This window comes from Amblyraja radiata, chromosome 7 (genome assembly GCF_010909765.2).
Source record: "Amblyraja radiata isolate CabotCenter1 chromosome 7, sAmbRad1.1.pri, whole genome shotgun sequence".
Taxonomy (NCBI): Eukaryota; Metazoa; Chordata; class Chondrichthyes; order Rajiformes; family Rajidae; genus Amblyraja; species Amblyraja radiata.
In genome coordinates, this window is record NC_045962.1 from 62,624,769 (window position 1) to 62,636,873 (window position 12,105).

At 38.3% G+C, this 12,105-nt stretch overlaps 1 protein-coding gene across 1 annotated transcript in view; it reads left to right on the forward strand.

The window, feature by feature from the left end:
• The window catches only part of thsd7b (thrombospondin type 1 domain containing 7B), a 789,171-nt gene that overhangs the window by 699,991 nt on the left and 77,075 nt on the right, over positions 1-12,105 (forward strand). The window contains exon 21 of the mRNA XM_033024685.1: positions 5,458-5,603. Coding sequence (XP_032880576.1) covers positions 5,458-5,603 — 146 coding nt within the window. The remainder of the gene's footprint in view (positions 1-5,457; positions 5,604-12,105) is intronic.

Below are 12,105 nucleotides of genomic sequence, written 5' to 3' on the forward strand. Positions count from 1 at the left end.
ATGTGTTATGGTTGTTTCTTGAAGGAGACATTTGTCACAAATAGGAGATACATTTGAAAATATCTTATTCAGTTTAGTCTTTGAATAGTAGAGTCTGTGCAGTGTTTTAAATTGAATTAAAGTATGTCTAACATTAATCGAACAGTTGTGTATATATAAAAGATTTCCTTCCCATGTATCTTTTGGAACTTTTAGGCCTAGTTCCTCTTCCCAGTCTCTTCTAATTGCATCTGACGATGGGATTTCTATATTTAGAAGGGTGTTATACAAATATGATGTTAAATTGTTTGCCTGAGTTTCTATTCATACATTCGTCTAATATATCTGGCAGCAGAGTTTGGTAGTCATGGGTATATGAAGATATCTGAAATATTGATTACCTTTCAGGTGGTATTTCGACTGTAATTCCTGAAATGACAGAAGAGTTCCCATCTCGTAGAGATCTCCAAGTTTTTAAATTCCTACTCTTTCCCAATAAGTAAACGTTTTATCTATAATAGATGGCTTGAACAAAGGGTTATTAGCTATTGGTGAGAGAAGAGATACATTTCTTAGTTTAAAAGTTGATTTTACTTGTCTCCAGATTCGTAGAGTGCTGTGAAAAATTGGATTTTTATCATATAGTGTGTTCTTCAACTTTGTTGGAGAGAGAAGAATCACGCCTATATTAAAAGGCGAGCAATCCTCTCTCTCCATTATTAACCATTTTACCTGTTGGCATGTGTTGTCCAACCAATAGATTACATTTTTAATATTTGTTGCCCAAAAATTGGGGAGAGCCAGTCCATCAATTTATTTGGGTTTACATAGATGTCGTTTATGGATTCTATGTGTTTTATAATCCCAAATAACGTTTGTGATCAGAGAGTCACTTTTTTTTTTTTAATGTTGTTTATTTGTAGCTGAAACTACATGTGTACACCATTGCCCATTTACATCAGTCCCTAATTTACAATCTGCATCACTATTTGACAATATCTTACTTTAGTTTAGAGATACAGCGCAGAAACAGGCCCTTTGGCCCACCGAGTTCGCACCGACCTGTGATCCCCTACATTAACACTATCCTACACACGTTAAGGACAATTTACAATTATACCAAGCCAATTTACCTACATGCCTGTACGTCTTTGGAGTGTGGGAGGAAATCGAAGATCTCAGAGAAAATCCATGCCGTCACGGGGAGAACGTACAGACTCTGTACAGACAGCACCCATTGCCCCGTAGTCAGGATCGAACCCGGGTCTCTGGTGCTGCAAGCGCTGTAAGACAGCAACTCCAGCACCGTGCTACCGTGGCCGCCAGGTCCGTCACTACAGCAAGCAGGTTAAAGAAAGCATTTCTATGCAGGTTACTTGATAAGCTTGATCAAGATGTTCTGTATAACTAAAGCATTATGTTTTGTTAATCATCAGTTTCATGCTTTCCACAGATGGTGGCCTTGTAAATTTAACTTTTTTCCTCTCAATTCTATTGCATATTTTTCCCTGACAGTTAATTGTCACGCTTCAGGAAATGATGAGAACTCTTACCTCAAAGTTACAGCTAAACCATATGTTTTCGCAATTAATTTGGGAACAAATAGATGAGTGGCACAAAAACTATTATTTCCGTGAAAGGAATTTAATTTATTACTGCTTAACATGATAGCTCCAAGCCAGCACTAAGATGTCATGCATTTGTATCCTCGTGATGTTGGGACGATGGATGAGCTACAAACAAGCACACACTATCATGGTGTATACAATAGGAAATGATGCAAAAAGTCTGTTGGCTGAGCTGCATATGTGAAAAGAGGAACAGTTAACATTTCAGATCAATGATCCAAAAATGTAAAGATTGTTGTGAGTGTTGTGTGTGGCCTATTGCATTTCCAGTATCCCTGAACTACATAGAGAGGTTGAGCAGCCTAGGTCTTTATTCCTTGGATGCAGGAGGACGAGAGGGGATCTTACAGAGGTGTACAAAATCATGAGAGGAATAGACTGGGTAAATGCACACGTAATAGGAACTAGAGGAGCAACTTTTTTTACACAAACGGTGGTGGGTGTATGGAATGAGCTGCCAGAAGAGGTAGTTGAGGCAAGTACTATTGCAATGTTTAAGAAACATTTAGACAGGTACATGGGTAGGATAGGTTCAGAGGGATATGGGCAAAACGCAGGGCATTGGTCGGCATGGGCAAGTTAGGCTAAAGGTCCTGTTTTCACGCTGGATGACTATGACTCTATGTAAAAAAGATAAATCAAGAATTTAGATTTCAAAATATTGTCAATCTTTTTGTGTTTGCAAATAATGGGCCAAATGCAGTTTTGAAAAACCCTGTGCTAAACCAGATACCTGGACTGGCAGTGATAATACAATAGGGGTCTAATCCATGCACCTTATGGAATCCTGACTGAAAGGTGCATGCATGGTCTGTCAGGCTCCATTGTAAAATAAAAGCAGTTTGTGCTGAATGATTAGTTTCCCCTGCTCTTTGCCTTGATACCTCTTTTTTGTTGCACCCCTCTCATTTCCCTTTCCTTCCCTCTTTTAATACTTTCTTGTACCTTCGGCTGCAGATGCAGTGGTAAGTCTTTCAAGTTTTGCAGATATACTGCTTGTGAGCACCCTGCAGATCTCTGCTGTTTGCTAATCAATATATTACTAAAATATTCATCTTGTTTGTTTGTCTGTTTGTTTGTTTGTACCTATATTTGCACAAAAACGGTACATGATAGCGCTACATTTTTGGCCCACCTTACTCACCATTGTCCTGTGATGTAAATTAAACAAGTTTTGTTCAGATTGCTAATATATTTTAAAAGTCATTAACATTTAAAACTTAAATTAACTTAAAACAGCACCCCCACATGCACATGTGCAGTTGGGGAGGGTTACCATGCGCATGTTTACTGGCATCACAAAGGGCACCCTACGAGTCCTCAGCTACGCCTGCGCAGTTGGGGCCTTTCCAGAATTTCAGAATCGCCATCTTTTTTCCCATCACAACGGCTCCACGGGTAAATGTACTTCTATTTTAATTTCTGCCCCCCTGGGGCCTGGGCTGGGGTAGGAGAGTGCAGGGAGATGTCGTGCCGGGTAGGTCCGAGGGTGACGAGAGACCGGGTACGGGAAACCGGGGCCTCCTCGGCCTCTCCCTTCCACTCCTCTGGCTCCAGAATGCTCACCCCACCCCCCCCCCCCCAGACAGCTGCAGCCTTAAGCCTTCCACCACCCCCAGCTCCATGACGCTCCCCCCCGACAGCCCCCACCTCAAGTACAACTTAATCGCCACCCTGCTGGAGAAAACGGGGCCAGCGGTGGTTTACATCAAGATCCTGGGGAGATGAGGAGGAGACTGGGGGCGGGGGGGGGGGGGGGGGAGGGGCGGGAAGGATTGATGGAAAGGCGGGGTAGGGAGGGAGAGGGAAGAGAAAGGGGGGGAAGTGAGGAGGGAGAGTGGGGGAGGAGGGGGGATGGAGGGAGAGGATGAGGGTAGGAAGGGGAGAGAGTTTATGGAGGGAGGGAGGGAATGAGTGAGGGTAGGGGATAGGAAAGGAAGGGAGAGGTGAGGGAGGGAGTGGGGGAGGGGAGGAGGTCAGGGGAAAGAAGAGGGAGGGTGAAGATGAGGGGGAGGGAGTGCTGGGGGATGAGGGGGAATGGAGGAGGATAGGAGTAGGAAGAGGGATGGCAAGGTAATGAAAATATTAAATGCGAAGTTATTAACTTCAAATTAACTTCTGCCGTTAGTGCGAGCCTGTCAGCCGATCATGCGCAGGTGGGGGCTATGGCTCAGTGGTGGAATATTGTGTTAGGGGACAGGGCCTCCCTTGTGACAGGGACCAACGTGTCCCACAGTCTAGTCTCACTTAAATATGACCTGTGGGGAGGGAGGGGGGTTGCAATATTGAGTGTGCCTAAGACCTGATGATACAAAGGTATGGATTAGTATCGGCCTGGACAGTTATTCTAGGTGAAAGAATTATTGATATTAAAAGTATAAATGGACCACTGATAATTCAATGGCAGTGGTTTCTACTGTCTTTAAATTCAGAATCTTATTAGACTCTAACTTACATGCTTATCATTCAACACAAATTTAAAAATTCTGAGAAAGTGCCAGACAAATATTAACTCATTTTTCTTCCTCTCAGATGCCGCCCACCCTATTGAATATTTTCAACAATTTCTGCTTTCCTTTCAGATTTTAGCATGCAGTGTTTTGCTCGTTCTGCTTTCTTTTCAAATTTCAACAAGCAGTATTTTGCTTTTGTTGAACATCAGACTTGGAGTATAAAAAACAAATTGGTGGAGGAACTGCAGCAGCCGTGAACGGAATTAGTTAGTTGAAGTATCGGGTCAAGACCCTTCATCAGTTCCTCTTTTCATTGCTGCAATCCTTTTACTTTCCTGCCTTCCATTATTTTAACATTTACTTTAAGCCTTTGCTGTAGATGCAGTTGGTGACCAGATGAAGGATTGCGACCTGATATGTCATCTGTCCATTTCTCTTCACAGATGTTGCCTGTGCCACTGAGTTTCCCCACTAGTTTGTTGATTCATTCCAGATTCCAGCATCTAAAGTCTCTTATGTCTCCATCATACTTAGTGCTAATCATTAACGTGAAAAGCTATATCGGTCTTAAAATCATAAAATCCTTTATTTGTTGCAGCACAGAGAAAAGTATTCATCCCATTGAGACTGTACTAGGTCTTTGCAAAACAATCCATTCTATCCTATTCCCCACTCTTTCGCATACCTTTTGAAAATGCGAAAGAGTGGGGAATCCAACCGGCCCGTTAGTCATTTATTTTCGATATGTAACATCTATTCTGTATTACCTCACATCATTCTTCCTGCAAATATGCTTCTCTTTGCTATTCTCCTTGCGTGTATCAGTTTATTCCACCAGTCCACTTCTGCCCTCTTCATAATTAGTGCCAAGCTTTTCACTGATTACCACATTCCCAGGTTTTATACTATCCATCTATTTTGGAAGTTTTACCTTGTTTACGAGTTGCAAACAAGGTAAAATGATATCAGCCTATGCAAAGTTAAAGGTTGATACAGTGTCAAAGAGATAGTTCATCCAATAATCAAAGTGATGTTGGTCTTTCTTATAAGGCCAAAGTTATAGATTCTTAAGAATCAGTAAAAATGTATTAAGAATGTGTTAAATATATTAAATGTTACATAATTATAATAATCCAATCCATTTATAAAACAGGTGTGCTGCATGTTAAAGCATTACGACTAAAATACTTTATTTTTAGTCTATTATTATTAATTAATTAATGCTGTTGATGCTCAATGTAATAACTTCAGTTATGATCATGGCTATTGAACCAACCAGCTATGAAAAAAAAATGGTGCATATACTTCAAGTATTCCAGTGCCATTGAAAATACACTACATTGTACTTCATTGCAGCAGTGACAGATGGTTTAGTGTGAAAATCAATCTTATTTTAGGTCAAATGAAACGTACCAGACATGTGCTACAAAAGACCCATGGAGAGGGAAGGCCCTGCTCCTCCCATCTAATTCAATATCGACCTTGCCTTGTAAAGCCTTGTTATAGCTGGGTCTTCGGTGAATGGTCTTCATGCAAAATTGAGGTAAGAAAATCACTTTACTACATTTTAACATCACTACTAAACTATCTTTTTTGATTCAATGTCAGCTTAAAATCAGATCTTTAACCAAAGTTAATGTTTCTATTGAAATGCAGTGATTTTGGCTTCTTTACTTAATTGAAGTAATAATTTTCCTTTGCAAAATCATATTACCTAAAGCTTGTCCTATGATGGAAATTTGTAATTTCAGTTATTACCGGAATTAATACCAATGAGATGACAGGGGGTTGCAACATTACATATATATCAATTGGATTTATTTCAATTTCTGCCTTCTCACATCTTGTTTCTGCAGTTATACAGTATCTGCATAAAACCTGTTTCTCATTTCAGCTGAAAAGCCGTTGTGTCACCAAAGTGACATTGGAGAATAAATGTGTTTCTTTTGTAAATTAGAATCACATTCTTGAACTGAAAGTAATGAATAAACTTGATCAGTAAAGGAGAGAAATCCAACGTGGAATACAAAGGCATTCTAATTGCGTGGGTGGTTGGTGAACAGAGGACAAAACCTTTGCATTAAATTTATCCCCATGAAATATTTTTCCCAGATATTACAAATACCAATGAATTCCAAACTGCGCATGTATTTAAATAATCATTACAAATAACTGAAAAAGTAATTAATTTTGATAAATATAGCAAGGTTCTCGGCTCTATAATGATCATCGACGGCAAACAATTAGTCGAGTCTGATTATCCGCCTGGTAGCTTTTCAGATGGATGGCTGGGCATGATAGAAACATAGAAACATAGAAAATAGGTGCAGGAGTGCGCCATTCGGCCCTTTGAGTCTGCATCATCATTCAGTATGATCATGGCTGATCATCCATAATCAGTACCCCTGTTCCTACTTTCGCCCCATATCCCTTGAAAGCATCCAGTGAATTGGCCTCCACTGCCTTCTGTGGCAGAGAATTCCACAGATTCACAACTCTGGGTGAAAAAGTATTTCCTCATCTCAGTCCTAAAAAGCCTACACATTATTCTTAAACTATGCCCCTGGTTCTGGACTCCCCCAACATCGGGAACATTTTTCCTGCATCTAGCATGTCCAATCCCTTAAGAATTTTATATGTTTCCATAAGATAGCCTCTCATCCTTTTAAATTCCAGTGAATATAAGCCCAGTCAATCCATTCTTTCATCATATGTCAATCCCACCATCCCGGAAATTAACCAGGTGAACCTACGCTGCACTCCCCTCAATAGCAAGAATATCCTTCCTCAAATTAGGAGACGAAAACTGCACACTTTTATGTGGGGAGACATAAAAGTGAACAGCTACCACATGGTCCCTAACAGAGACATATCTGGCCCCAACGACATGGACTCCATAACAGTTGGGCGTTTCTCCCTAATGCAGCCTTCTTCCAACCTTCTCTGCCATTGTGGTGCTCCACCTCTTGGTCAGCCACCATACTCCATCTGTTTCACTGTTGAAGTCTTCTTCTTGGGCTGTGCTTTGTCATTAATCTCCCTCTTGACTTGCCTGTCATGGATCATCCTACCAGAAGCATAGGTCCATAGCTTCAGGATCTTATGCTCATGCAGGCTTATCCACCATGACAAGGTGGCAGCCCTCACAGAAGCAATGCGGAAACAAGAACTGCAGATGGCTGGTTTACCAAGGAAAGACACAAAATGCTGGAGTAACTCAGCGGGTCTGACAGCATCCCTGAAGAACATGGATAGATGATGTTCCCAGAGTCCTGATCCAAAATGTCCCTTATCTATGGTTCTCCAGGGATGCTGCCTGATCCATTGAGTTACTCCAGCATTTTGTACCTTTCTCCAGAGTAGCAATAATATGCACCTTTTTTTTTTTTTTTTTTTTTTTTTTTTTATTAGAAGTACGGTAAATTACAATAACACACAACACATATATCTTAATACATTTTTTGTACCGCTTCATTTTTTTTTTTTTTTTTTAAAGCTTTAAGAAAAAGATAGAAGTAAGGAAAGTAAAGAAGGTGCGCAAGAGTTGTGAAGTGCAGAAGAGTGTTGGGAAAAGAAAGCCCCTTAGAAAAGAAGTTAGAGAAGGAAGTAAAGTAAGAAAGTAGACCCTAGAAAAGAAAGAAAAAGAAAGTAAGGACAATCGCTCTATTATAACATTAAACTCCGCAGAAAGACTACCAACCAAGTCTGTTTTTGTTGTTTTATCTCCCAATGCCAGGCCCTGATACCATTTATTTATTTATTTATTTTTAAAAAATTACTATTGCACCTCATGCTTGTAATATGTCCATAAACGGAGACCACGTCTTTTGGAATTGGTTTGCTTTATCTGCTAAGAGGAATCTCATCTCTTCCAGATGTAATGTTTCAAACATATTTGATATCCACATTTTTATTGTTGGTGTGGGCGCATTTTTCCAGAATTTAAGTATGAGCTTTTTTCCCATTATTAGCCCGTAATTGAGTAAATTCTTCTGATACACGTTTAATTCAGGGATATCTTCCGATATCCCAAAAATGATCCATTCTGGTTTTGGTACCAGTTTTATTTTAATTAATTTTGAAAAAATATCAAATATTCCATGCCAGAATTTTTGGATTTTTGTACAAAAAATAAAAGAATGCGCTATGGTAGCTTCTTGACACAAACATTTATCACAGATTGGTGAAACATTGGGAAAGATTTTATTTAATTTAGTTTTTGAATAGTATAGTCTATGTAATGTTTTGAATTGGATAAGCGTATGTCGTACATTGATCGAGCATTTATGCACCTGTAGTAAATGTTTATCCCAGCTCTCTTTTGAAATTTTTATAGCTAATTCTTGTTCCCAGTCTCTTCTAATTCCATCTGTTGTGGGTATTTCTATGTTTAAAATGATATTATATAAGTACGATATTAAGTTAGCTGATTCCGCCTTTGTCTTCATTGCTTCATCCAGTAAGTCGGAAGGCATATTATGATAGTCTTTTGTGTATTTTTTCAAATAATCACAAATTTGAAGATATTTAAAATATTGGTTATTTTTCAAATTATATTTCAGTTGTAGTTGTTGAAATGATAGTAATTTTCCCACTTCATACAGATCTTCGAGCGTTTTGATTCCCATTCTTTCCCAATGTATAAATGATTTGTCTATGATTGATGGTTTAAACGATGGGTTATTGGCTATTGGTATTGAGAGAGATAGGTTTCTTAATTTTAGATTCTGTTTTATTTGTTTCCATGTTCTAATTGTGCTATGTATAATTGGGTTTTTATTATAATTTTTATTATTCAGATTTATTGGTGAGAGGATAATCGCTCCTATATTACTCGGGGAGCAATCCCCTTTTTCCATTACAATCCAGTCCGCCTGCTGGGCAGAATTGTCCAGCAGGTGAATCATATTTTTAATATTTACTGCCCAATTATAATACATAAAGTTAGGGAGCGCTAGACCCCCCCACTCTTTTCGTTTATTAAGGTGTGTTCTTTGTATTCTATGGGGTTTATAATCCCATATGAAATTTGTAATGTCTGAGTCCAATTTTTTGAAAAACTTTTTTGGGAGATATATAGGTATTGATTGAAATAGGTATAGAATTTGTGGTAAGAAAATCATTTTTATAGCGTTTATTCTGCCTATTAAGGACATCGGAAGTGTTTTCCAGAATTTAATCAAATTATTTAATTTCTTAAGTAGGGGATTATAATTGGCTTTAAACATATCCTGGTAATTTCTAGTAATTTCAATTCCCAAATATTTGAATTTTTCTGTAGCTATTTTAAAGGGGAATTTCCTGAGATGTGTTGAGTCTTTTGGTTTTATCGACATAATTTCACTTTTGTTCCAATTTATTCTATATCCTGAAAAGGATCCAAAGTCCTCAATTAAATTTAATATATTCGGTATACTAATTTGTGGTTTTGTGATGTACAGTAGTACATCATCGGCATATAGGGATATTTTGTTATTTGAATATTTTGTATTATAACCGTAAATATCCAGGTGTGTTCTTATTTTTTCAGCAAGGGGTTCAATTACCAAAGCAAATAACAGCGGAGATAATGAACAACCTTGTCTATTGCCCCTTGATAGTTCAAATTTCGAGGATAATATATTATTAGTTAGTATTCTAGCCGTAGGTTTGTTATATAATAGTTTTATCCATGCAATGAAGTTCTCTCCCAATTGGAATTTTTGCAATACTTTAATCATATAATCCCATTCTACTTGATCAAACGCTTTTTCTGCATCCAGTGAGATGATAGCTAATTCTTGGTCGTGAGATTTATGTGAGTGCATTATGTTAAGCAAACGTCTCAAGTTATTGAATGAATGTCTCTTAGGTATAAATCCTGTTTGATCCTCATTTATTAATCTACTAACATACCTGCTTAGTCTACTGGCTAGTGTTTTCGCTATTATTTTTTGATCCGTATTTAACAAAGCAATAGCTCTATAATATGCACCTTTAGTTGTAAGTAAAATCAGAGAGAATAAAATAGAAACACACAGTATCACAATCCTTCTACACTTTGTAAATTGTGCCATTTGACAATTGTAGAGAATATAATATCCTTACTCAAGAAATGAGGGAAAAGAGTAATTAATTAATTGCAGGCCTGCTACTTAAATAACAGATATGATCAGCATTCGTAATTTAAAAATAAATAACTGAGCTTCTAGAAATGCTTTATGTAATTAAGGACAAATAGCAAGAACTTGTTACATAAAATGGCAGTTGACAAGCTTATTGTGAAAATAACACATTGAATATTATGGGAAAGCTGCAGGTATAGTGTGTTTGGAGTTTCAAGTTAACTATGTAAACATCTTGAAAAAAAAACAAGGTTATAGAACGAAGCAGGTGAACACTGGCAAGGCAGCTGGATGCATTTTACATCTGACACCTCAGCTTCACATCAGGGAAGGCAGACATACAGTTACCCCATTAATTTATTTCACCTTTTCTGTTATGTTTTTTTACGATATTATGTAAAATGGTACTGCAATAGAACACAAAGTGCTGGAGTAACTTGGCGGATCAGTAAGACATGCATAGGCGGCATTTCTGGTCGAGATCTTCTTCAGAGTTCAGGTCTAAGTTTATTATTTGCCACATGTACCGAGGTACAGAAAAAAAGCTTTGTTTTGCATGTTGTCCAATCAGATCAGACAATACAATACATAAATATAATCTCATCAAAGTCCAGTACAATAGGTATTGCAAAAGAGAAGATACAGAGTGCAGAATGGTCCCGACCCAGAACATTGCCTCTCCATGTCCTCCAGAGATGCTGCTTGACCTGCTGTGTTACTCGTGCACTTTATGTTCTATGTAAGATTCCAGCATGTGTCTACATATTACAATGATTTTAGTTAATTATGTTTACATTAATTTTTATCAAAATCTTAATTGGGTTAATTATTTAATTTTAGTTGAGTTATAAAGAATCAATTCCTGTCAGAGACAATACCTTCAACAGCATCTATTCTAACTCAGATATGGAGGGGATTGGGATAAGGGGAAGATATCATTTTGGTGACGAGTCCATACAGTGGATGGTGTCCAGCATGATCAAGGGCATTGCTTGAGGAAGATCATGTGAAAAGTAAATGCAAGAGACAAGGAAAGAAAGGCTGGACAGTGTGTTACAGTTTAGAACAAGCTTCCTTCTGTATGGCAGCTCAGAAGGCTGAGGAAATTTAGCATACAGCTGATGACTCTTACCAGCCTATGCAGATGCATCACAGCTTGGTATGGTAACTGCTCTGCCCAAGACCACAAGAAGTTGCTGAGGGTTGTGAATGGAACCTAGTCCATCACAGGCTTTCCTTCCATTGTCTCTGTCTACACTTTATACTGCTTTGGGAAAACAGTCAACATAATCAAGGACTCCTCCCACCTCGGTCATTCTTTCTTCTCCCATCTCCCTCCGGGCAGAAGATATAGAGGATTGAAACCATAGCCCAATTCTAGAACAACCTTTTTGCTGTTATCAGACTCTTGAATGATCCACTCATACACTAAGGTGAATTCTTGCTCTCCCAACCTACCCCATTGCAATCCTTGCACTTTTTTATCCACACTTCCACTATGGTGGGAACACTATACACTAAATTCTGTTATTTGTTTGCTCTTTTGCAATACCTTAATGTAAGTATGAATCTACTTATTACAGTATAATCTGCATAGAAATGACTCAAAATAAAGTTTTCACTGTATCTTGGTGCATGTGACAACATGTTAGGGTTGTGGGTAGCTGACATCATGGACAACGATTTTAATGACCTTCTGATATTGGACTAGAAGCCTATGTTGGTCAATGAGCACAGGAATGCCAAAGAGTTGGACATGACCATTTGTAACGACAAAGGGAAAAGTGTTTTGATTGATGAGTTTAAGTTGATGTAGGATGAAGGGCAGTATTTCAATATTCATGTAATTTATGCATATGAGTTGTACTCATACTCACGCATAATGTTTACATTTAGAGGTAACTAACTTATGACTCGGCCGCACAGTGATGCAGCGGTAGT